Raw genomic sequence first — 26498 nt, forward strand, 5'->3', positions numbered from 1 at the left:
ATTACTCTTATTTAAATTAAATGGAGATGGAACGTGGTAGAAATCTTAAGACATTCAATCTTTTTTTAATTGAAAGCTTCAGAGAGAGAGAGAGAGAGAGGGAGCTTGGAAATTATTTCTACCTGTGATGACGTATGACATACTTCTTTTGAAATGGCAGTTGGTCACGTAGTCATGTTACAATTGAGAAAATAATTTTAGGAATTTAATCTAATATTATCCATGGTATAAGTAACGTAATAGCTGTAAGTGTGAAATGAAAAGTAGTTCTAGGTGTGATTTTAAGTATGATTGTTGGCAATAACCCAGATTGTTGAAGGAAACGTAACGTTCTGGTAACATAATATTATACCTTAAAACAACGGCCTTTTTCTAAATAGAAAAGGAATTACATATATTTCATAATAACTATCATTTAAATTGTCTTTAAAGCAAGGACTACTGCCTCGCCATCCGCCATTGGTTTAGTGACGTCTGCTAAATCGAACCTACCTTACCCCTACGGGATTGGTAAGGGCAGGGATAGATTTAATTTTAGAAGTAGGCGTCAAAGTCCCGGACTCCCTTCCACGGGACGGAGGGGTATGAAAAAAAAAGGCGGGTCATAGCAACAGAGGTGAAAAATAAACTACGTAAAACGTAGTTTAAGTGAGCCAATAAGATAATTTAAACTTTTCGTTACGTGTTGGAGGGAGGGACTCTATACTGGGCTATGAGTCGGACTGAAGTAAATACTAACCGTTCTCCATTCCTACTTCTAAAATTAAATCTATCCTTGGTAAGGGTAAGGTAGGTTCGATTTAGCAGACGCAACTAAAGCAATGGCGGATGGCGAGGCAGTAGTCCTTGATTATTATTAAGACTAATTAAATGTACTAATTATTTTGTAATAAGAGATCATTTATTTTCTTTTAGTATTTAATTCCTTTTATATTTCGAAAAAGGCCGTTCTTTTAATGTGTAATGTTATGTTACATAAACGTTTCCTTTAAATAATCTTGTTAGCCAATCAAAAGTAGCTATACTTTCGTACATAATAGCATACTTACTTTTACTATATTTTACTTTCGGTCCACAGACGTTACTTTTTATTTCATTAGCCCGCGCGTGTTAGGTGACAATCAAAAAACGGGGTCCAAAAATTAATATCGACTAAATTAAAATAGGGATATATTTCTTTTTCTTCTGCTGGGTTATTCTTAACGCGAAATTAGGTTAAAAGATTCATTCCAGGATATTCCATATAGATAAAGAAACTCACACCAATTAGACTTATTTAAACATATGAAATAGATTTACAATTTTTTGTACATACAGTATATATATATCAGTAATGTAAGTATATAATCAATATATATATAATACCCTGTTACGTCATGATATGCCAATATACGCGTATATCTCTCCGTAGTACTCTTAATTTGAGCAGCGAAAATTAATTTCTAATTCGTTTGGCTAATACCAAGCCACTCAAACACTATATAAGTAAAAAGGCCGTTCACACATACATAGTCGTGAATAATAAATATTAAACGAAGCTCTCGCGTTATAGTATTTTTCTTTGATGTTTTTGTGCACCAACCAAGGAAGTGGATGTAATTTTACGTTTGGCTACTTCCAAGTCACTCAAACACTATAGTATAAAAAAGGCCCGTTCACACATAGTCGTGAATACTAAGTATAATAAGTATTAAACGAAGCTCTCCCGTTTTAGTATTTTTCTCTGATGTTTTTGTGCACCAACCAAGGACGTGGGTGTAATTTTACGTTTGGCTACTTCCAAGTCACTCAAACACTATATTATAAAAAAGGCCCGTTCACACATAGTCGTGATTACTGAGTGTAATAAGTATTAAACGAATCTCTCGCGTTTTAGTTTTTTCTTTTCTGTTTTTGCGCCGAGCGTGTACGTTTGTCTCTTTCCAAGTCAATCAAACACTATATTATAAAAAAAGGTCCCGTTCACACGTACAGTCAGGAATAATAAATATTAAACGAAACTTTCGCGTTTTGGTATTTTGAATTCTTTGCTATTTTGCACCAAGGGTGTCGGTTTAAAACACCCGTTAATACTAGCGTGATGACTGGAAAAACCGTTCTCGATATGATAATGGTGTTTACTCGATTTTAAACTACTGCAAATCGTTAGTGACGTCGAACCGGTACATGGCACGTGACTTCTGTAATTTTGGACGGGCGATGTCTTACTTAAACACAAAAGTTTCTTAAAACCGTCCCGAAATTTGGTAGAAATGGCCCCGTATAGAATCGGATTGATAGCCGAATTAATGTAGAACATAATGCGGCAAAAATATAGTAGATTGTAGTAGGTTTCCATCCCTAATGCGATGACGTCATCTTCAGGCACCACTACTAACCATAATGTGAAAACCCTGCAGCGTGTCAAGTCAGGAAAAAAGAAAAAAAGATGGAGGTAAATATTATTATTGTTATTAGATTAGGCTTAGGTTCAAATGGGATTTCTTAAATAAATTAGGCTTAACGTTCTGGCGTTATCTCATAAAGTATGTTAGAGAAAGCTCCCAGTTTTCGGATCGCCTATATCAAGAATACATACAGCCATAAGTTCATAAGATACGTTCCATAAGTTTGTCACTGGTTATAAAATGGAGCTTGTAGGTCATAGTTTCTCGTAAAGCGACGCCTGGTGAGGCGCTGTCAAAGGCTTAGTAATGCAGACTAAATAGGAAAATAGACTGCAAAATTAACCGAGTGTAGGACTTCAATTCTCGCTTGTCGTTCTCAAACTAGCTCGAGCTGTAAAGTCTCTAGCATTACGAAGTATAGGTAGTGTTATACTTATGGAACGTAACTTATAAACTTATGTTAAGATTTGCAAACTCCAGATATTAGTGGCCATGGATATTTCCAGAATGCCTTGGATTTACCCGTAAATAGTTATTTTCTGTTGACCAATCATATAATAAATAGATACGTACCTAAAGGGCATTAAGCAGACGAAAAACACGGCGACAACAGCCGCTAACATGGAAACTACTTGTCTCCTGGACCTGACTCTATTCTTGTCAATAGACGAATGCAGTAATTGCGTATCGAGCATGAGATTCTTGGCTATGACCCCGTACATGATAAGAAGGACGGCGAATGGAATCCAAAAGAACAGGGCGTTGATACCAAAAAAGTAGGCCTTTTGCGTGATGGTAGTTGTTAAATTCCAACAAGCTGGGACTAATGTTCCGTCAATGTACGTCGTCATCGTGTAATGAGTGATAACCAAGACTGGAGTAGTTACTATTAAAGCCACGCTCCAAATACCAGCGATGACTAGACCTTCTCGAACTTTGGTACAAGTGTAACCGGCTTTTAAAGGCTTGCAAATGGCGTAGTAACGCTCGAAGCTGATGGCGAGGATGGTCATGATAGATGCGTGGGCCACCGTTAAGTCCAGGAAGGGGACCGCTTTACCTGGTTAATAAAAATAAAAAATATTGTTGCTGTTAGTATTCTTGTTATAGGGTCAACATTATATAGGCTGTGTTGACAAAGGGTTAGTAATGTTACTTAAATGAAGGCGGCTGGATACGTTTTAAAATCTATTTTGACTGAATCAATAGATTAGAGAGTTTAAGAAATTTACCGGAAAATTTGTTCTGTACTTTAAGCCTAATTTTAAAGATGTTAAGTCGAGTTTTAAGCTTGATTTTCGGTCAGTTTCTTAAACTCTCTATTTTATCTATATGTAAGGTTTCCCCAATTTAATGGATTTCAATCTTTGAATGAGGATAAAAAACATATATTCTATTGGAAATTTTCATCCTTTCAAAAACTGGAAAGGTTTTATTTTTAAAAACCCTTGTCGTGTTTTCAATTTTTCACCAACGCGACAAATTCGTATAAAAATCTTTTTAAAAAAAATCAACATTACATCGAAAATTTTGAAGGAATCTCATGTTTTATTCAATTTAAAAAGAAGAAGAAAAAAACATATCTTTTCACCTGCGTGGCTCTGAATACGCTGCTTTTTAACATGGACTTTAATTCAAAAGAAGACCAGCAAATAAGAAATAATTTATTTTCGACCGAATTATTAGCATACGCAGTCAGTTTAGGGGGAATGCATCATTTAACCCCCCTTAAAACAGTGTATTTGAAAATATTTACTTAATTTCGAGTGGCCTTGAAGTACCCAGAAAACAATACAGATCCTAAATTTTTATGTCCCTCCGAGAGCCTATAGCTTTAAACAGTGCGACCAAGAAGCTATATCTAGTTTACTAGGGAGAAGCTATAAATTCCCCACATTTCTAGCTTTATCTCCAGTCCAAACGTAGGTCCGGAGTTAATCCCCGCCTCTAAATCACATCCAGCATCTCATTTGTTCTTGAAAACTCACGTCAGCGCGACGCGAATGACGAAAATTACAGTCATATTTTCAGACTAAGGAGAGGCGAAATAGCCCGGCCTCCTTTTACGCCCCCCTCCCTTTTATTTTGAAAGGGGGACTGGGACTATGGCGCGCGAATACTTAGGCATCTTAAACCTTCTCCCTAATAAACTAGATATCACTTCTTGGTGCGGCCTTGATATTCTAGAATCATAAATATCCCCCTACTCTTGCATACCATGGAATATTTTCGAACTTTAAGCCAAGGCCCAGATCCATGTTGTTTATGTTTAAAAAATAAAATAGATTCAGTTGACAAGAAAAGCTTAGGCTAAAAAAAACGAGATATATTTCTGGATCAAAACATCAATCTTGATTGATTTTGATGTTCCCGAATCATTTATGGAAACGCTTCTCCATTGATTTTAAAGGTATTTCGGACTATCCCAACTATTTGGACAATGTCCTCCCCCGTCTAACTCAATACAGTTAGGTACGAATGGAATGGTTCCTAAATGGATCCTCTGCTTTATACATACAATTCGGTAAACACTGGTTAAGTGGTTTTTGTTTTTAGATATCTTTCCCTTCCCAATATAGGGTATTAGATATTTGAAACCAACCTTACACCGGAAATCAAACAAAATGTATATGTATAGCAAACTAGCTGAAATATGGATAGAAATAGACGTAAAAATAGACCAAAATAATAGGTTAGGCTTAGCTAATCGTTCCCATACTGAGTTTTCACCTAAGCCTTTGCATTTAAAGAAATATGATGTAAGTAGACGAGACCAAAATAATGGGTCTCTCTCTCACCTTAATATAATTAGACGTAAAATAGACGAAATTAATGGACTTTAAAATGATTCTGTGTCTGTATCATTTCAGACGACAATTGTTTAAGTGTGGAATGTGTAAATAAAGGTTAGGCTTTGCTAATCGTGCTTTCAATTAAGCCTTTGCATAAAAATTATCCTTTTTAAAAAAACCAATCTATTATCTAGCAATTTAAACTTATTTTTCTACATAAATCGCTTTAAAAAGTGGCGGTTAAAGTGAAAGTCCCTGGATTTTTGAATTTTAACAAGGCTATTAAAGAATTTTAATGCTTACATAATTATCGGAACCAGGGAAAAGAGGATTATCTGACAGTATAAAAATAAATTTGAAATTCATGGTCGACAACTACAGAGTACATCTTAGGGGGTTTTCTACTATAAAAATACCCCAAAGAGTGCGTAGCTACAGGGCATAGTTGAACGACCTTTACACCTTAAAGATGGGCCTCATTCTAACGAACTCCTGCATCCGCGCTATGAATTTCTAAATTCCCCCGTCGAAGAATTCTCTTTTCTGACGCTCCTTTTTCACCATCATAAACACTTTTAGGAACTGTTCTGATCTTCATCTTACCGCGCTTTTATTTTTCACTGAGGAAGACCAAGAGTGTTTCTTATGTCTTAAAGTCGATAAGATCAAGCGTACTTCAAAGAAAGCATCATTTTCTTAAGCCTACGCATTCTTTACTAGATCCCATTACTTTGCTAAGCCTAATTGATTATTCTATAACCGAACTTTTTTTTTATTATTTCCCATCAACTACCTAAGCCGAGACCTAAGCCTTTAACTTCTTTACCAACGTCTAATCAATTTCCTGAGCTATAACATCTTTAGAACCACGTGAATTACTTAAGCCTATAAATTACCATGAATAACTTAAGCCCAATTTCTATAAATTACCATGAATAACTTAAGCCCAATTTCTATAAATTACCATGAATAACTTAAGCCCAATTTCTATAAATTACCATGAATAACTTAAGCCCAATTTCTATGAATTACCATGAATAACTTAAGCCCAATTTCTATGAATTACCATGAACTACTTAAGCCCAACTTCTATAAATTACCATGAATTAGTTAAGCCTAATTTCTATAAATTACCATGAATTACTTAAGCCTAATTTCTATAAATTACCATAATCTACTTAAGCCTAAATTCTGTAAATTACCATGAACTACTTAAGTCTAATTTCTATAAATTACCATGAACTACTTAAGCCTCATTTCTATGAACTACCATCGAATTACTTAAGCCCAATTTCTATAAACTATGATGATTTTCCTGAGCCTAACTTCTTCACTTTCACTTGTTACTTATTTTTTTTTTTTTTGAATTTTCTAAGCCTATTTCTTATAAAAATTAGAAGGTCATCATTCCTATTTTTTCCCAACAGGACAACACATTTGTTTCTCCCGGAAAACAATTAGGAAAGCTTGACATCACTGATTGAATCGCTGTTGACAAAAAATATCTACCCAAGGTTACATTCTATCTTTTTCTCATTACATTATGGCGGCAAATAAAATGACATCCTTGTTTTGGCGGGAAAGAAAAAGAGTGGGTTACGTAATAGTAATACCTTTATACGAAACTGATACGATATTGGATACGACGGGTAATGTGAATTTGATGAAAAGATGGCAGGTTTCCACGCTCTCAAATTGAGCTACTGCGCTATATAAGATAAGGTTAAAGTTGCTTAGCTTCCGGCGTATTGACTTCTACGCTTGGATTACCCTGAAGACCCTGAAAGGTCGGTTTGTCCTAGTGTCCTCAAGGTTTCATTGAGTGCCAATCAAAGGATGGATATTATACAATATATGGTTTCTGTTTAGCAAGCAATTTATATGAGAATTATCCTGATTAAGTCGCTGGCATTGATTTAAACAAATTATTGGCCTGATAATATTGTAGTAACTTTACTCAATTTGATACGTTAACGAAGGTTTGTTTTCCAGTGAAACATGATTTCCGCCTAAACAAACTTGATAATTTTGTTGCCAATTAAATATACAGGGTGTTTCTGATAAGTCTGCATCCATAAATTAAGGGGGTTGTTCTTTGGGAAATCGATTTTGAGTCGAAAATGTAACTTCTATCTATGACATTTTGCCGTCCGGGTCACGGTTTTCAAGTTATGACCTGAGTGTTTTAGGGATGACCCCTTAATTAAATTGGAAATCATGGTCTTTTGAACAGTTTCTTAATTAAATTTAAGGGGTCATCCGTAAAATACTTAATCCAATCTTAACTTGAAAACAGTGTCCCTTAGGGCAATCAAAATGGAGATAGTAGTTACATTTTCGATTCAAAATTGATTTCCCAAAGATCATCCCCCTTAATTTATGGATGCAGACTTATCAGAAACACCCTGTATAGTAGCAATCAACCCCTAGATATTGAGTTGCCTAAGCCAATAGGTATAAACACCAAGGAACTAGTAATGTTGTTCTAGAGGTGCCCGGAAGTAGGCTGCTCATCACCGTTTTAGAATTACGACGGATTATGTTACTTAAGGTCCTCTCCAAGAAGGTAAAAGTTTTTCATGTTATTTGAAATAACATGGTTGACTTTATTCATTAACGCTCGTATCTTGTTTAATATTTTAGATAAACACAAAGTTCCAATTTGAAATATTCCTTATTTTACGCGCCCTTTCCGTTAGGGTTCAAGGGGGTTGTTGAACCTCCATTATTTAAATCTTGAAATGCCTCAGGGAGGTAACCAATGTGTAATGCTATTCGAGCCCATAATAAATAGCAAAAAGGATCCCCAAAGAAATGAAATATATCTTGTATTAAATCCCGAAGATAGAAACATTTGCATAATGTTATTTAGGCGTTTTTTTTTCTTCTTCTATCCCATATTTTATGCGGTTGAGAAAATATCTTCTCAGTATCGGAGCCTTCTCTTTCAAATTGGGTTTATAATCTATTAAGATAAATAATAGCTTCGATATGAAAATAATCCAGTAGAATAAATTTAGGCCTAATCTATTAATATGCTAATTTCTTTTTCTATATCTTTTGCGGAGTTGGTAAAAAAGGAGTTGGTTTCATCAAACAACCTTAGTTTCTGTAACATCAAACAACAATCTTTTAAAAGTCTTGGACAATAGGATGAAATTCAACAAAGCTTTCATGTAAGAAACATTTTTAATCAACTTTATTAGATTTTTGATGGACTGGCGAGACTTTTGATTGGTTTATTAACTTGTTATTCATGTCAAGGACTTTGAGGCGGTCATAGGCTTAAAAGTCGAAAGGAACTCTGGGTATCTTCAAGGAGAATACATAAAGCCTTATTTGTTTTACTTTTAACTCAGTTAAGCCTAAATTTTCAAATTAGGCTTAAGGCCTGAAACTGAATTCGCGCGTGAATTCTATTTACCTAAGCCTAAATTTAGAAAATTATTCAGAATTAGGCTTAACGCTAAGATGGAAGTGGCGCCCCTTTTGTGCGCGTGTTTGTTTTTATAAACAATTTAACCGTTACAGGTGTACCTTTTTTTGGAGGGGAAAATGTACATATATCTTCCTTTGTTTTCGCAGCAAACGCGTTGAACCTTACATTCCACTGAAGCGAGCCTTGTTATTTAAAAAAACAAGCAAATTTTCGATACAGCGTAATCCAGGCGTTGGGAAAAGAACTATATATAGTATCCATGGAAACTTTAAAATACCCGGGGAATATACGCAAGAATGAACGTTACTGACATCGCTATTGAAAAGTTAATTAGTACTTAGGCTTTTGCTATCCTTTTACACACCTTTATTCACCTTTTTAGATGCAATATTGTGAAGTTAGAAATCGTACCATTATTCCTGCCTTTTACTATATTAACTCTAATTCAATGAACGAATTAATCTCCCAGGTCTTCTAGGTTTTAAAATCGGTACCGATTTTAGTGTAACTTTGAACGTCAGTTTAACTTGAAAGCGCTATTAAAGGCTCTTTGTTATGTCCCTTCTCTTGGTCTAAGGTGTGTTAGTAAAGACTTAAAATATTTATGTAGGTATATCTTTAAACGGTTTATCGTGTCAACAAATGGTTTGAAAACTCAATTGTGTTTTGATGTCTAATCAAAAGTTAGTTGTTGCAAAATATTTAACTTTATCAATAGTTTAAGTCTAAATTTAAGCTAACAATAACATTAGGCCGAAAAGTCTAGATTAAACATTTGCTGAGACTAAATCGCAATTAAAATATTAATAAAATCACGTATATTTAAATATTATTTCGCTTCTCAAAATAATTAGGGCAATTAATTTTAAAAATGAAGATAAATTTTAATATTAATTTCATCAAATTACTCGGAAAATAATTTAATAAAGTAAACCGGCCTACGATATCCTCTTAACTTGTTTGGTTTCAAATGTAGCCCACGAATGTAATAGACCATTTTAATGAAAACTCCCATCCCACGTCTTCCTTAATTAAGTACCCTATTTCCTGAAGGCTTTCGTATAATATAGCTCAAACCTTGAATCGAAAAAGCCTATAAATTTAATCTAATATAAAGTTCTTACATAGATAGATAAATCAATTAATTACCTTCGGCAGAACGGCGCAGTTTTCTTGAATGAAACTGAACTAAATTATTAATCAATTCTACGTATACATGACGTCACGGATTACTTATTAACCAATGAAGACGTGAATGTTTCATTTCATTTCTAATTAAAACTTTCCCGCCTGTTTTGCAACAGAAACAGACCAACCAACCGGAAGTGTATCGATTTTATATCTACGTCAAAGATAACGTAAAATGGACCTTTGTCATTGAATGAAACTACTCTAGTATTGGCCAATAGGAAAGCTTGTAAGCGTGACACAAAAAAGTAGAGTATAGTAAACCGTCAGATCCTTTCTCGCCCTCGCGCGACTAAACGTGATTTACAGATGTAATATCTTGCTCAAACATTTTTCTTTTTTTCGCGCCTTTTTTTTCCCGCAATTTATTCCCGCCTTTTTCTATCGTGTCTAGCGCCGTTTTAGGCCCCGTGTCGATCGAAGAAGTGTCAAAGGGTAAAATGGTGTAACTGATAATAGGTTAGTCACTAGAGACTCCAACCTCCGACACCTTAAGGAAGGAAACGTCGATGTCTAAGGAAAGAAAGCAAAAAAAAAAAATACCGCGGTATCTTACTGAATACTTAAGCCTAAAACCCCGGCACGTGATTGTAATTCAATCCGAGATGTTTTTCCAAGAGCACGTATGCTCAGGAAACACGCGCCAATTGTTTTAAATAAAAGAAAGATCGGATTAACATATGAAGTAAAACATAAATCTATAGGCCTATATTAAATAATTCTGACTCACTACTAATCGAAGCCCGGTACAAACCGCTTAACTTGAGAAGCTGAAACTTTGAGGGGCCATTACTCATAAGTAGTGCATGGTATACTCCTCAAGAAAGAGTTTTTAAATCAGCGTCCCTCTTTGAAAATGGCGACTATATAGACATGTAACCCAAATCTTCCTTATGGAATAACCTCGGAGATATATATTGGCTCTCCACAGGTTTATAAGATATGTTCCATAAGTATGAATCACACTACCTATACTTCGTAATGCCGTGCTAGAGACTTACTGAGAGCTAGTTCGAGAACGACAAGCGAGAATACACTCCTATTCAGTGCATACTAAGCCTTTGACAGCGCCTCACCAGGCGTCGCTTTACGAGAATATATGACGTTTCTTCTACGTCAGTAACCAGTGACAAACTTATGATGGAACATATCTTATGAACTTATGGCTATCTATATCCATCTTTCAGATGGTTTTTATGCTTTTTGGATGTACTCCGCGGTTCAGCCATATCTTTTAAAATTTTGTCTATCGGTAACCAAATATATTGACGGCATACAGCGTCCCAACGTTTTATTATGGTATAGTACGGTAGCATCTTTAGGAGTCTTTAGGGATTGTCTACTTCTTATCTCTTTCGTCTCTGGTCTTGGTTAAGTTAAGCAATTCAGCCAATAAAATTAAGAGAAAGGATTTTTACCGTACTCTAGCTAAGAAGCAACCAATAGAGTGGAAGCTATAAGTACAGAATTAGGTAACTAATTTTAGATCAATTCCTGCCTTCCCTCGCATTGTATCCTCTACAAACTTCTTTTATATTCTCATGGTCCCCAAAGGGAACCGAACACAATGGTCCTTCTTTTTATACCTCAGTTCATCTCGAGTATTGGCTATGGCTACGATCTTCGGTAGAACCTATCCTTGTACTTACTGAGCAATTAGGTTGGGATGGCCTTTAGTTTTGCCTCCAAGAGCTAGTGTCTTAATTACCATCCTTCGCTAATTACATTGTATTGCCTCTTTAGTCTCTGCTCGGGCCCATAAACCTTCATTGTATTGTTACTAGACACTGCAGTAATTAGCCATACATTTAATTTACGACTTAAGACTTGTGGGGATTTTTTATTGGTAGCCATTTCTAGTCATGTGTCAATCAAACTTATAGTTTTAATAAGTAATACTATAATTCCTATAGTTTTCTTTTTAAATATTCTATTTTTAAATGTCTAAATATCATTGAGAAAATTATTTGAAAATTTATTATAATTTTTTTTTTTTTGAAGGATTTAGAATATTGAGTCGTATTGGTTGGATTAGGTAAGGTTACGATATTTGTGTTACCATTTAAATATTTATCATTAACCATCGAAATCAAAAACACAAAAAACGTACGTCCCATCAAACTCAAATAGAAAATAATAATTTTCATCCTATAAATCTCACTAAATTAAATAAAATTATCAAGTAATTTCTATTTAGTTTATGGGAATCATTGAGAAAATGTTTAAATTTAAAGTAAAATGTTTAATTATTTGTGATTTTAATCATTTAATTTAAACACTTTAAATAGCTTTGGGAATCTTTGAGAATATGTTTAAATTTAAAGTAAAATGTTTAATTATTTGAGATTTTAATCCATTAATTTAAACATCTTAAATAGCTTTCGAACCCCTTTATTTATTTATTTATTTTTTAAATTAATTTTTAAACTAGTTTAAATTTATCAAGTAATATAAGTTTAAACTTACACATTCCTTCTCCTAGGACCCAAGTTTCCGGTTGGGAATGCAATTCAATCAGTACAGTTGGCAAGCAAACGATGAGCACCAGCAAGTCCGCGACACTAAGATTAATTAGGAACAAATGCGTGGAATTCCTCAACTCCTTCGTCTTGGAGACGATAACTGGAACCAAAATATTACCCACAATTCCTAATACCAACACGACACCGCAAACCAGAGTTGCCGCGTATTTTATGTAATTTGGAAACTCAACCGGGGAACCATTTAAAACGGTATAATCAACGTCCGGTGACCAAGTAGCCGTTGAAGTGACCAACGTCGTTAGGGACCAATATTGGTAACTCGAAGAATTTTTTACCACATGCGCTACACTGTCCCATAGAGTGTAATTTTCATTCATCCCGAAATTAGGTAGACTTTAATTAAGTTTAACTTAATTAATCTACGTTTCATATTGATATTGGAGGTTTAACTATATTATTTTGTTAGTTCAGTTTTAACATGGTTGGTTTTTAAAAAAATTAGGCTTGGTTGTGGGAACTAGCTCTCGTATACCGTCTTTCATTTCTACTAAGTTCTAAGTGATGTTTCACTTTTTACCACGGAAGAGAGTTTGTCCTGTGTCTGACAATCCCTTCAGTATATCTCTCGCTCTCCTCTCGCGCTTCTTTTTCCCGCCTTTTTTTAGTACAGCGCGCGCAAATAGCACGTGGAGTAGCTTCTCCTGTAGTACTAGATCTTTCTCCTCGCGCTCTTAGCTCCGAATGTACTAGAAGTCAGCTAAAGTCTCAGCACGCGCTTCTTTTGAGTTTTTATCCTCTCGCGCCTCTTTTTTCCCCCCTCCGTTCTATAGGATAGGGCGCGAAAATGCACGTGGAGCTAGCTTCTTCTCTTTCTGCTATCCTTTTCGCTGGAAATGCGGGAGAGTCAACTGAACTCGCAGCACGCGCTTCTTTTGAGTTTTGACACTAGAGTCAAACTCCGAAAGTGTTTCAATGGATAAACCGCTACGATTGGCTGGCGCGGCGGTCGCTATTTCGTGTCCCGGTTTGAGGTTTCAATAGTTTTTAATAGATTAGTATAGCAAAACGTTAAATTCAATAGACCAGCTTGCGGTATAGTTAACTACAGCTGGTTCCGAGAAGGAAAAAAAGCCACCGCCTGTAGATGAGCTGTGAAAAGAATTGATTCGTTTTTAATGCATTGAATTCGTTAAGAATTAATATATTAAAACGCATCAATCTTTCTTGGAAAAATCCTTCTTTTTTATGATCTTCTTTACCCTTTATCATCTAAAATTTATCTTTGGGAGTTTGATGTTTCTAAGCTGCTCAGAGACTATGAAACTCTTTCTCGTGTTTATTTTGTAGTGTGTCTTAAGGCGTAGATAATTTCCCTTAACCTTAGCGACCGAAACTCCAAGCCGCTCAATGACTATAAATCCTTTTTCCGTTTGTAAGTTTGGAGCGTTGCTGTAGCGACTGAACCTCCCAGCAGCTTAAGTTCTAAGTCGCTCAAGAAAAAAATGTTCTGTTTACTATCATCAGGGCAAAAATGTTTTAGAGGAATTGGTTGAAATGGGTTTAGGTAAATGAAAGTGATATAACTGAAGTAAACTTTCTAAGGCTCGCGCGCCTTCTAAGGAAAAGCGTGAGAATAAACCCTTTTAAGAAATGAAGAAAAGAGAAAACAAAGTACACTTCTTGGATTACAGTCGGCGGTTTCTCTGAGGATTTAATTAATTTTTAGCTGCCATGATCTGATTTTTGTCCTTGCCAAGGCTTAACGCGTATCACTTTTTCGTTTTATTTGGATTGTCTCTGTTGTTCAGGGCTGTCGCGCCAAAGTCTCCCGAGACTAAATAGGCCAAATACACACTGAGACCAGGAGAGAACGTCCCCTCGGGTTCCAATGGTTTCAAACCAGAGAGAGAGAGACATATAGAAAAATTATCAATCATATTTTTTAGAAGATCAAACTACGAAAATAATTTAAACGGACGTATTTAGGACAAGTTAGTAGTTTCAACGTGCTTTTTCAAATATTTAATCTCTACTAGGGTTCATACTTTGAAGTTTTTTCCCCTTAATTATTGATTTCACCCCGCGGGTTTTTGGGGGCCCTAAAATGGCGGGTAAAATATTGAAAACACCTTATTTATCGCAATACCAGTTCAATTAATATAGACCTAAATCGAATTACTTTTATAAGTAGGCTTAGTGACTCGACAAAATACAAATATTGACTTCTTTCAGCAAAGGCTTAGCTTGGCGTGAAAAGGCCTACATTTCCCGCATTAGGCTTAACAGTAGGTCTCAATTTATCGCTTTAAACTTTACCTAACAAAATTTCGTACCTTGACAAACTCAATTTCAAATGCAAAACATTCGAAACTGTAAGCGTAAAGAAAAAAATATATTGGATGAGAAGGTGAAAGTTAGGCTTATCATACAAGATTTCATTCCACCGTCTTTTGCTTTATTCGGGAAAGGGGTTTTGCAATGGTGAAAGTTCACGAGGGCAATAAGGTCGACGAAAAGGTGTATCATTCACTTTCTATCGCGGAAATGAGGTTAGTTACTTCCGGAGTTGTGGAAGAATATCCGAGTAACTCTGTTGGACCTTTATTTTTCTTCCTATCACTTAGTTCTGGTAAGAAAACTCGACAAGCGGAACAATGAGGGTTAAGTTGCCAGATTTACCAGGAACTCAAGAGATGTTGTATGTATACTATAAGTAACGCAATATCAATAAGTACGATACACTATTGGCTCTGCAGCTCACCCTCCAGGGGTTGATTGTTATTGAATACGAAAGTACTTACCTTGATTAACGTTAAGTGCACTTCATACTTATTTTTATTACGTTACTTATAATATAGCTAACTTCCTTAAACCTGATATTCAATGGTACGTACCCTTAACAGAAAATTAGGCCTAATTTAGGCTTAGCTCTATGTTTATATATAGTACAAAGAATTCTTTGTCCGCTCGCAACTTTGAATGGAAGCTATTAGACTTAATTAGGCTTAGCTGTTTAGGAAATGGTCCGAAATCTTGTTTGTTTATATCCTAAGGGTTAAAAGGTCAAACACCTCCAGGGAATATAGCGATTATCCCGATGAAAAATATCTGGAGATTAAGCCTTGGTCTTGCAGGTTCTAGGCTACAGTTTCGAGTGGGAACGGATTTTCAAACTCAATCTTTATCTTAGGCCTCTCAACGATGGATTACCGGATCGTATGATCTCCTCCTCTCCCTCCCCCCCATTTCCCTCTTGACCTCTAGGCGACCCTCTAGGTCACGGTGAGCGCGTGATATTTAATGGCTTATCATAATCTCGAAAGCGATCTAAGCCTTTTCTTAGGGTTTTTCTTGGTTTTATTAACCCTAAAAGGTTTGTTGTATCGTACTGTAGTTTTATGACGTAGTCGTGATTAATGCTGTCATAGGATTGTGTTTTGATGACGTGGGTGCTTGGATTAATTAGTCACTGTACCCCCATCGCGAAGTTAATATATTTTAAATTTAAACTTTTCGTAAACAAACCTTTCTCCTTTCTTTAAAGGAAAATAATTTCAATGTTTTCGTTAATTTAAATCCAGCTGTGACTTTTCTATAATGAAACCAATTAGTTATAGTTTTCCTTTAAAAATCTGTTTATTAAATTCGATAACCCCAATATTTGAGACAAAAATAACAATTTAATCGAGAAATTTATTACGCGTTGTTCTTGAAACTACGTTTTAGTCATTTCTATGAGTTTATTTTTAAAATTTTTAAAAATTTCAATTTAAAAAGAGACTCTCGTGTCGTGCTAAGCCTAATGTTTTAAAAGAAGGCTTAAGGATCTGTTAAGTGTTACTTTTTGTTTAGACAAGACGTTAAACGGTTAAACAGTGACTGGTTACGAGCGTCTTTCTCAAAGAATGTGTGTGTGACGTCTCAGGAATTTAAAGCTAGGCGTGCAAAAGGGACGTAAATTTCGATCTTTAATTTTTCTGGTATATCAAGGTCTTTGAAAAATCAATTAATTCCAAATGTATCACTGTTTAAAGGTAGGTACGCGTGGGAAAATTGGTCACAAAAATATGTTCTTCTTTGCTGGTCCTCTTTAGAATTACAAAGTCCATGAATTTTGTCTTAATGGAAAGTCAACGTAAAGACTCTTAAGGTTCAGTTTGAAGCAATGTTGGTTATATTTTAACGGATAACAATCGAAAGTAGGAAATTAAATACAGGAAAAGGGAAGTAAAAAGCGGAAGTTAGCTAGTATGAACATTGGAAAAGCCTTTGATCTGGTCTCAGACGGTAATACGGTATCAACTATATGGGCAACTCATGGGACCCCATTTTAAGCTCTTTTTATGTCTTTAAAAAATGTACAAGTTTTTCGTTATTTGAAACTTTTGTCTCCACCAAAACTCGAGTATAAACGTTTATATATTTTGTGGTACACTAATCTTCTGTCTATGTCTGTCCATATTCCGTATACAGGGTGTTTCTGATAAGTCTGCCATAAATTAAAGAGAAATGTTCTTTGGGAATTATTAGGTCAAAAATTTTCTATGACATTTTTATCCAGTTAAGATTGGAGTATTTTACGGATGACCCCTTAATTAAATCAGTTTCTTTATTAAATTTAAGGGGTTATCCGTAAAATACTCCAATCATAACTTGAAAACAGTGTCCCATGCAGGACGTCAAAATATCATAGAAGTTACATTTTCGTCTCAAAGTCGACCAAAGAACATCCCCCTTAGTTTATGGATACGGACTTATCATAAACACCCTGTATAACCCAGAACAAACGTATGGCGCGTTTTGTTCCACAAGGATATGCTAAAGAAATAAACTCTTGAGATTCAAGTCTACGCGAGCGTTAAGTAAATTTGTTCTTACGTTGCTGGATTTTTACAATAAGTATTGCCAGAAGTGAGATGAGACTAGAAGTACTGAGCTAACCAAATTCTTCACTCGGCGAAAGTGAATATTCTTGATAACACACCAACGGTTGGCCCTCTGGTGGCGGTTTCAGAATTTCCCCTCCAAAACGTGAGAAGGCTCGCGGTGGTAGACGGCCGAACTAGATTCAAGCACCCGCGTCCGTGTTTCGCCGCTTTGGGTTGAGGGGAAGGGGTAAGAATTTTTTGGAACTAGACCAATATTCTCTCTATTGTAGGTGCGATTGAAGCGGCATAAAATCCTAAAATTTGTTCACTAGTGCCAGGATCTATTACCAATGCTAGAGCCCTTCACTTCTAGTCTCATCTCACTTCTGGTATTGCTTTTCCGAAAGTCTAGTTTAACCGAGGGTTTAGACATAAAAGGTCATGAACCCTTTCGGTATAATCATTTAAAGAAATATCTCTTTTTATGTGTTTTGAAAAGATCTGTCTAAACGTTTCCATACGGTCGAAATGACCATTTTTGAAGCCCTTAGGCCTTTGATGCTATAGGCCTATTTTTATGGACGAATTCTCTGTAGAGTAGTTTTGAATTGTACACGTGGTAAGATTCACAAGAGATCATCTTTTACCTTGAGTCCTTAATACTTAACCTAAACACAAAACCCACGTGTTTTGGAAGATAAACACTGTTGTTTTTTACCTTACGACAAAGAGTCCCGTGTTTCATCCCCAATAGACCATTCTAATAATCACTTACAGAGCAACAAACGTGCAGGAGCGGGACCGCCAGACGGAGCCCTAGTCCGCTACACGCGGAGGGAGACAAGTCGACTCGCATCGCCTATAGTGGTGCTTCATGGCGCGAGGGAAATTGCTTCTCTGCTGAAATTGATGGAATAGTCTATAGGGTTTACAAGATACACGCTTTGTTATGTCTAAGGCTTGAAGGACTTAAATTAATTTAACACAATGGACAACGGATGAGAGGATCATTACCTCGAGATTAATTTCTTTAAATCTTAAAATAATTAGGTTATTTAATCATAAGTAGTTTTAATTAAACAGGGAACACTTGAGTACCTAGACATTATTGTTTCAAAGTCATTTTCCTTGCGTAAACAACGAGATATTTAATAGAAGGAATACATAAAGCTACTGGGAATTATTGTACCTCCATATCTACCATGCTAGTTTGCGGACCACCTCATAATTCGATAGCCTTTCTAACTGTGATTTCATTGTTTGGTAGTAACGCGAGTTCCTAGACGCCCCCAAGGTGCAAGACGCTGCGAGATAGATTATTCGCGAGGTAGCTCTTTCAACAAATTGCCTCTTAGATACTTTGAGAAAATGGCAACATAATCATTCCTAGTAATATTTATGTATTCCCGTTAATATATATTATCCTTCGTAATCCATGTAATAGTGGCAATGCCTGTTAATTTGATTAATATTTATATAGACTCCCCGTTTAACAGTATTACTTCAATCAATACGAATATACCATAGTAGTTAAGCCTAATTTACGCTTATTGTAAAATGAAACCACCATTTGACCTAATTAAATTATACTAGACTTAGATGCTATTGAAAATCCCTTATTGAGTCCATCATTTAAACTTCGAAAAGGAAGTAGAAAAACTTTTAAATCTATTTACTAAACCCTAAAAAGGGTTTCTTCTCGAAAAACTGTTTGTTTTGGCTCCGGGTATTAGGCTTAGCATCTCATTAAGGATGCCTTGATTGACATATTTCATTTGTTTAGAAGAAATCCTCAAAGCTTTCAGCGAAAATGCTGATCTAAGATAAAGATAGTCTGTGCGTATTTTTAGAAATTGAAATATATATTTGAATAGCGACGAAAAACAGGGAAGAAAAAGAAAACTAAACCTTCACCTTCCTGCTGTAAAGAGTTGATAAACACTTCAATATATTACCAAGGTCGGAAGTATTAGGCTTAGGAAAATGAGAATCTTAGGCCTTGGTTAGGAAAAAAAAAACTCAATTTGAATAGGAAAAATATATTTATTTACAACTTGTGGTGAAGTTAAGGTTTGGGAGGGGGGTAAAAATATCGCAGGATAAAACGTAAACACAATTGATTTATTACATATAATAAATAGGAAAAACTGAGCGCAATTGGTTTTTTTACTTTTATAAAAATATCATTTAAACCCAAACATTTAAGTGAATTTTTTATAATTTTTTTTAAACCTAAAAACTTAATTGAAAATCAACTCAACGTTTTTTTTTGGCACTTTTATGTGATGGTTAAATTTAATTGGTGGTTGCCAATTGTTCGTGAACGTATTTCATTGGTCCGTCTTCGGCAAATTCCGTTACAACGTGACCCGACCCTTCAAGTAACCATTTGGTTGTTAAAAGTCCCTCCATTCCAACTGGACCACGTGCGTGTATCCTACTTGTGCTAATACCAACTTCGGCCCCTGTTTGGTTTAATTAAGTTAGGCTTAGGTTAAAAAACTGTATTTTCCTTAGGATTAATTCAAAGGGTAATTGACTTAGTTAGAATCACAATACCAAACATATTAGCATAAGTTCATAAGATATCTTCCATAAGTTTGACACTGGTTACTACGAGCAAAACCGAGTATAGTCAATTCTCGCTCGTCGTTCTCGAACTAGTCTCTAGCATTACGAAGTATAGGAAGTGTCATACTTATAGAACGTATCTTATAAACTTATGATATAAGGTTAAGTAAGAGTCTGCATTTTTTGAATCACGATCAAGTTAGGTTTAAGCGAAGGAAAACTTACCCAAACCAAATCTGAAACCGTCAGCGAAACGAGAGCTGGCGTTGTGGAAAACGCAGGCACTATCGACGGAACTTAGGAAGAAATTCGCAGCATCCTCTGTCAAAAGATAACGCGAGAAGAAAAAAAAATCGAAATTTAAATCTCCAATTCCGACAACAGCTAGCTGCTACTCGAGCCGACATATATAGTTGTATCGACAGTTGTGGCGATTGGGAAAAATAGTGTCGATGGATTTTTGAAAGCCAAGAAGATTTAGGGAAGGAAAAATGCTTACGGTTTTCGGTGACAATCACATCGGTATGCGAACTTCCGAAAGTATTTATATGGTTAACAGCGTCTTCGATTCCATCAACAATTTCGATTGCGCATTCCAAACTGCTGTACTCTGTTTTCATCGATTTGGCAGGTGGGGGACCGAATGTCAACATTTTAGAGAGCCGAGGACCAGCGTAAATCTTTACCTATACACGTTCATATTGAAATTAATAGTGAACATTAAACATTTTCCCAACAAAAATCCGATTCCCTGACATTTCATAAATTAAGGAGCCACGCGAAACTTACCCCTTCTTTCTTGAGTTCATTGCAAACACGGACAAAGAAATCTTGTTCAAAGAGTTTAGAATGGATAAGTAAGGTCTCCATGGCGTTACAAGCGGCAGGGTAGTCGCACTTAGAGTCACGAACTTTAAAAGTAAAATGAATCTATTAGTTAACACATCAAAATGAACTAAAGACATCTTTCTTACCGATTTTGAGTGCCATTTGCAAATCAGCTTGGCTATCGACGTAAACGTGACAGACACCTTCGCTGTGTCCAAGTACGGGAATGCCTTTACTCTGTTCTTGAATGGAACGGACCAATTGACTGGAACCTCTTGGAATAATCAAGTCGATATGGCCTTCGAGTTCCAGTAATTCACTGACATCTTCTCGGTTGCCGACTAAGGCGATGGCGTCAGACGCGTTGTAGTGACTCAAGGCTTCTTGCGTTAGTTGGTGGAGAATTTTATTACTATTGGCAGCTTCCTTGCCTCCTTTAAGAAGGAGACCATTGGCGGTTCCCAAGGCCAGTGAGGCTACCTGTGTCAAGTACCATTAGGGATGTCTTAAAATCTACAGAAGTCCTTACATATTGTACACCGTTAGTCTCTGAATCGTACATACCTGTGGCAAGCAATCAGGGCGAGATTCAAAAATAACCATGAGGACACCAAGAGGGACAGTGACTTGTTTTAAATCCATTCCTTCAGCGACTTTAGTGCGTCTAACCACGCGTCCAACGATACTTAGGGAGTCATCGGCGATTTGTTTAAGTCCACTCGAAAGCGTTTGCAATTTTGAAGGAGTCAAGGATAATCTGGATAGCAGTGGTTTAGCCAATCCAGTCTCTTCGGCGATTTTCAAGTCGTTTTTATTGGCTTGAAGAATCCAGTCTTGTTTACTAATTAATAAATCTGCCAATCGATTGATAACGTCACTGCGTTCGATTGCCGTTAGGTTTTGTAGGATACGACTTCCCTTGCGAGCTATAACAATGTGGAAAATTGACACGATTGGAATTTGAACTATAAGCAAGTAAAAATAAAAACAACATCGCTAAGGAAGACTAGTACCATTATCAGCTAAAACCTCAACAGGGACTGAGGTATTCTTATGGTCAGTGAAGAACGTCCCCACTCTTTTTCCCTCCATGATCCTTGTAATTGATTTCTCCTCGAGACCATTACAAATAATTACGGAAACCCCTCGTTCCAAAGCCCAACTGGCTGATCGTACCTTGATGAAGACATTGTATAAAAAACTTCAGTACTTAAATCGGGGTTAGAGATTACTAATATATAATACCTTAGCTTCCATTCCACCCAATCCAACTCTAGATTTCTCCCCAAAGGTAATATCCCCGTTGTTATTTGGACAGTAAGTACTTAATAGACGGGCTCCATCTTGCTCAGGAGGTAGCGTATAGATGCCATCAACATCGGACATAAGTATCAGAAGATTGGCTTCTACCTCCACAGCTAAATGGGCTGCCAGGCTATCATTGTCCTTTATGCTTATGACCTATTTAATTCAAAGTTAATTAATATTTAAACTAAGGCTTAACAAATATAATATATTTGATTTTTCTTCCTATTCTATGCATGCATACAAACGAACAAAGTTGATAGCAAAGGTACTCCCCCAGTTACAATTACGTAAGTATTGAGAGTAAGTGATTGTTATCAGTCACTGACTCATAGCAATCAGGAAATGTTTGCGTCAGTTAGGTTAGCACATTCAGTTAGTTATCTTGACAGTGTTTTGATTTTTAAGTGTTCTAAATCTGTTAAAATGTCCCCGCACTTCGCACCCAATTGAAGACTAAACCAGTAAATATCTTTGTTATCTGAGTTACAACAACTTGTGATTTCCAAAGGGGTTTTTAAATATTATTTCCATGGGTTCAAGAAAGAACCTATACAAGATCTGAGAACGTTTGGCATTGTGTCTTCGTATATAGTTTACATCCGAGATCACGGTGTGCACTACAACCTAATTCTATCTTTGAAAGTTCTCAGATCTTGCTGGGTTCTTGGTTTTAGGATTTTTGCTATCTTTTAAGATTAACACTTAAAACGTGTTTAGAGTTAAATTTAAATTATCCCAAGGCACTAATGAAAGATTAACGTGGAACGTAATCTATAGTTCATCATTCTACTTTTAAATACCACGTCAGAATCGAACTCAAAGTCTAACTACAGAAAACAATGACACTTACAAGCTAACCTTAATCAATTTGTCAGTAGCCGGCGTTTTTTTTCTTTCTTTTTTTATCAGTTATAACTTTCTCAATAACCTATACGCCTACTTTAATTATAGAATCAAGGAAAAAAATAATCAATTTTCTAATAGGGTATATCGCTCTAAACGTGACGCTATCTTAAACGCGCCTTCAACAATAATGCACAAAGGATTAAAAAAAACTTCAATTGATATAGTCTATCGAAAATCTGGGATTAGTGAAATCGATTGTTGTAACTATTTAAACAAAAGGTATTTCGTAAACCACCCCAAGTTAGTGATATTAAATTTAAGCTCTAGCACGTGCAATTACTAATTATGAGTGGTATGCGTCATTGATTAGTCATAAAGATTGCTCAGAAGAAGCTGTACATGCATTGCAGGTAGCCAAATTAGGCTTAACTTTACCATCCAAGCTGCTAAGCCTAATTTTTGGTTGTGGTATAAAGGTTAAAATTGCGCTGATTTTCACGAGGTAAAGTCAAAAGACAAAGCGGGGTTGGTCATAATTACATGCATATCATCAAGCTGCATATCAAGCGGGCAAGTGCAAGATACCCCTACACTCCGGGTTTTGGTGACATGCTGTTGATTCGAAAGTTGATCTACCCCGTTAAGATCCAAGTCAGCGTACGCCGGTGGTACCACGGTGTCATTAGTATTGACAACGGGGATGATATTGAGTCCAAGTAGTTCTTGAACGGTACTCTTCAAGTTGGTACGACTCTCGGGATTGTAGAAATCGGGCTTGGTGACTAGTACTTGCGCGATATTGATGCCGTACTGAGAGAACAAGGCTTCGTACAAGGCCATAAGTCCACTTTGACCAACGGCCGCTGCTGCTCTAGGGTCTGGAACTTTAGTTACCTGCGATACCTGGGGTTAAACAAACATAGCCATAGTATGGTTGGGTCATTTCTAAACTATCTAAGACGCTTAGCGCGTATCTAATCTTAACTAATTACTTATCAATCAGTACTTACGCTTTTGGGAAAGTCTTTGCTGTTAGATAGGGTTTGCCTCATGGACATTGACATTCGAATCTCTTCGCTGAGTTTCTGTTTGCCAAATGCCACGGCACCACTGGTAACCATTAGGACATCCCGGCCTTCATTGTGAAGTTTAGACACTTGTTCTACTATCGATGTTAAACGACCAAGGGCTAACCCGCATTCGTCTTCTCTGGTAATGACCGCTGACCCTAGCTTCACCACTATCCTTCTGGAGTCTTTAAGCTGACTTCTGTAGGCTGCTGGCATACGACGACCGTCCGTGGTTTGAATGCTTCTAAGGTCTTGTTCTGTAGACACGGACATACCAAGGGGTTAGGATATGTACCATCGAGAAGGAGTACTTGTAATAAGTACTTACGGATTGCTGGATATGTATTAAGTTGGGAATTGTAAAGAGTTCTAACATAGTTTGAGGTAGAGCGTCGAATTTGATTGGTTGTTAAGGGTATTCTGCGCAGATATGCGGTTGGTTTATGGAGTAAACGGGTGCAGTTAATCATAGCGGCTGCTCTGTAGTGACCACTCATTTTGATTGGGTTTTAGGAATTTTAATTGAAATGTAACGAACGAATGTCTGGTATCAATTAACTTCTTCGTAAAATTCGTGCGTTTTACAAAACCAGAAAAGGAATCTGGGAAACTGTAATGAATTTCATACACTTTCACTTTAAAAATGCCGTATTAGCAGCGCCCCGCCTTTAATGTCCTTAAAATGACTGGGAAAATAATATAAACTGCCAAAATCTATCATTAATATCAATAAACCTCGCGTTTTGCGAAACTAGAAAATAAATCAAGGAAACTGTAAATAATTTCGTACACTTTCACTTTAAAAATGCCGTATTAGCAGCGCCCCGCCTTTAATGTCCTTAAAATGGCTGGGAAAATAATATAAACTTCCAAATCTATCATTAATATCAATAAACCTCGCGTTTCACAAAAATCGGTAAATAAATCTGGAAAACTAGAAATAATTTCATACACTTTTACTTTAGAGAAGACGGTAATAGCAGTCCTCCGACTTTAATACAGTTAAAATCTCTATTCAAATAATATAAACTGCCAAATCTATCCAAAATAAAATGAAATTTACTCTTACCTTAGTGTAAGTATCGAAAATACAAAGTACCATTGAATTTTAAAAATATCCAAATTGGTTTGAGATAAAAAAAAGACGTGTAAAGTCTATGATGTTTCGAATGAAAATAAGTTTTAACCCCGGGCTAAGTTTAGTTTATATACCAGTTCTAATTCCTCTCCCCCCCCTCCGTTATTGGAAACTAACGGCCCCTCCCCCTTGTCGTAAATGGACCCGTAGGTAAAAGTACGACACTATTATCTTCTTCTATGGAACATTTTCTACTAAGTTTTATCAAATATTTTTCCAAATTTACTGAAATTATTCCAAGCCCCCCCCCCTCCTCCGTTTTATCTCTATTACTTTGGTATCAGTTTAATTTGATATTATCAAGCGTTTTTCAGTTTCTTTTATCATGTTAACTGTGAAGTGCTGTTTAAAGTTAAATTCGCACGTGTTACGATCCTATATATTTTAATTGACAATCACGTGGAGGTCGCACGAGATTTATTTAATAACAATAGAAATGGCAGTGATTTATCGCGAACGTGTTAGGGTCAATGGGGAAATAATACAAGGTGCCATTTGTCTGTAGAAATATATTTTGGCGGCTGTTATATTTATACCTATACATATGATATAATATTATATATTTATATTATTAATTAGGTTAATTTTAAGTTAATTTATAAAGGCTAATAAGGGGCATTAATTGTCATAGAAAAAACCGGGTTTTCAGTGAAAATAATTAAGGTACGTTCCAAACCCGTCCGTAAATATTTAAATTCAAAAATTATTCCACGTAGCTAATTTTTTAAAAGACCCAACCTTATGTTAATGAAATTTAAAGGACTTTGGGTCTATATATACTCATATAATCACGTTAAATTAAAGTAAATTACGTTTAATGACTTTAATATTTAAATAATTATGAATAATTATGTAGAACTTACCGCTATGGGATCAGCGGTCTGGATGTTAACTTGATTTCATCTCGTGGAGTCGTGGCTGAGCGTAGACTCAACAGAAAGGCTTAGAAATAGTTGCGTCAGAATTTTCGCTAGAATTCCCAGTGTTTTAAATCGATAAAACTCGACTACAGTACGGGGATTCTGTGCGAAATTGTACCCGGTTTCGCGCCAAATACGAAAAGATATAGGTTTAATTAATGCTTGTCAGATCAGCTAAAATGTGGAACACTATCCCGGTCTGGTTTTTGTGAAGGGCGCGCACTTTTTTGCGCCTCTCTCACTCACTCGTATCTAGATCAAATTTAACATTAAGTTCAGTTTCACAAAAACCGGTGTGATGTGTAGATACTTTGGCCTTAAGGGGTGCTCAAATTTTTCCTACTTTTTTGGGGGGAGTTTTTTTTTATTTTTCGATGTTTTTGGAAGCTATTTAAACTTATCTATCGGTTTTAAATATGCGTGTAATCTATAACAACTAAGAGTACTTCGTTTTCGTTTGTTTAACTGTTTACGGAGGTTTTTGTGGTTTTCTCAGAATTTTCCTTTCGTTGTCTAAACGTTACTAGTATTTGAGTGGATTGGCCAGTTCTAATTATGTTATTATTACGGATAATCTTACTGTGAATATGAATTCACATAACCATTACATAACATAACTCATAATTGGGGATTTACAGGGATTTGAGAGTGATTAGAACT

General features: G+C 36.0%; 2 protein-coding genes across 4 annotated transcripts; both read right to left on the reverse strand.

Moving 5' to 3' along the window:
* Positions 1-120: 120 nt before the first annotated feature.
* Positions 121-12666, reverse strand: LOC149673745 (growth hormone secretagogue receptor type 1-like). The gene is made up of 3 exons (XM_089840025.1): positions 12273-12666; positions 2961-3447; positions 121-2393 (listed from the first exon to the last, which is right to left on the reverse strand). The coding sequence occupies exons 1-3, from the start codon at positions 12664-12666 to the stop codon at positions 1991-1993; spliced, it is 1284 nt and encodes a 427-aa protein (XP_089696151.1). The 3' UTR covers positions 121-1990.
* A 6514-nt stretch (positions 12667-19180) lies between these two features.
* Positions 19181-26117, reverse strand: P5CS (Delta[1]-pyrroline-5-carboxylate synthase). Of its 3 annotated transcripts, none has more exons than XM_089839470.1 (12): positions 25782-26117; positions 24109-24390; positions 23721-24037; positions 23302-23613; positions 21802-22017; positions 21570-21732; positions 21121-21482; positions 20703-21036; positions 20518-20639; positions 20228-20414; positions 19954-20049; positions 19181-19622 (listed from the first exon to the last, which is right to left on the reverse strand). In XM_089839470.1, the coding sequence occupies exons 2-12, from the start codon at positions 24275-24277 to the stop codon at positions 19453-19455; spliced, it is 2448 nt and encodes an 815-aa protein (XP_089695596.1). In that variant the 5' UTR covers positions 24278-24390; positions 25782-26117; the 3' UTR covers positions 19181-19452. The 3 variants fall into 3 exon arrangements, with proteins under 3 accessions (XP_089695596.1, XP_089695599.1, XP_089695597.1); XM_089839473.1 differs by having other exon boundaries at positions 23347-23613; positions 25782-26115; XM_089839471.1 differs by lacking the exon at positions 25782-26117 and adding an exon at positions 24850-25006.
* Positions 26118-26498: the final 381 nt, after the last annotated feature.

Source organism: Phalangium opilio, unplaced genomic scaffold (genome assembly GCF_054372755.1).
Source record: "Phalangium opilio isolate 3A_F unplaced genomic scaffold, DU_Popi_V2 ptg000048l_1, whole genome shotgun sequence".
Taxonomy (NCBI): domain Eukaryota; kingdom Metazoa; phylum Arthropoda; class Arachnida; order Opiliones; family Phalangiidae; genus Phalangium; species Phalangium opilio.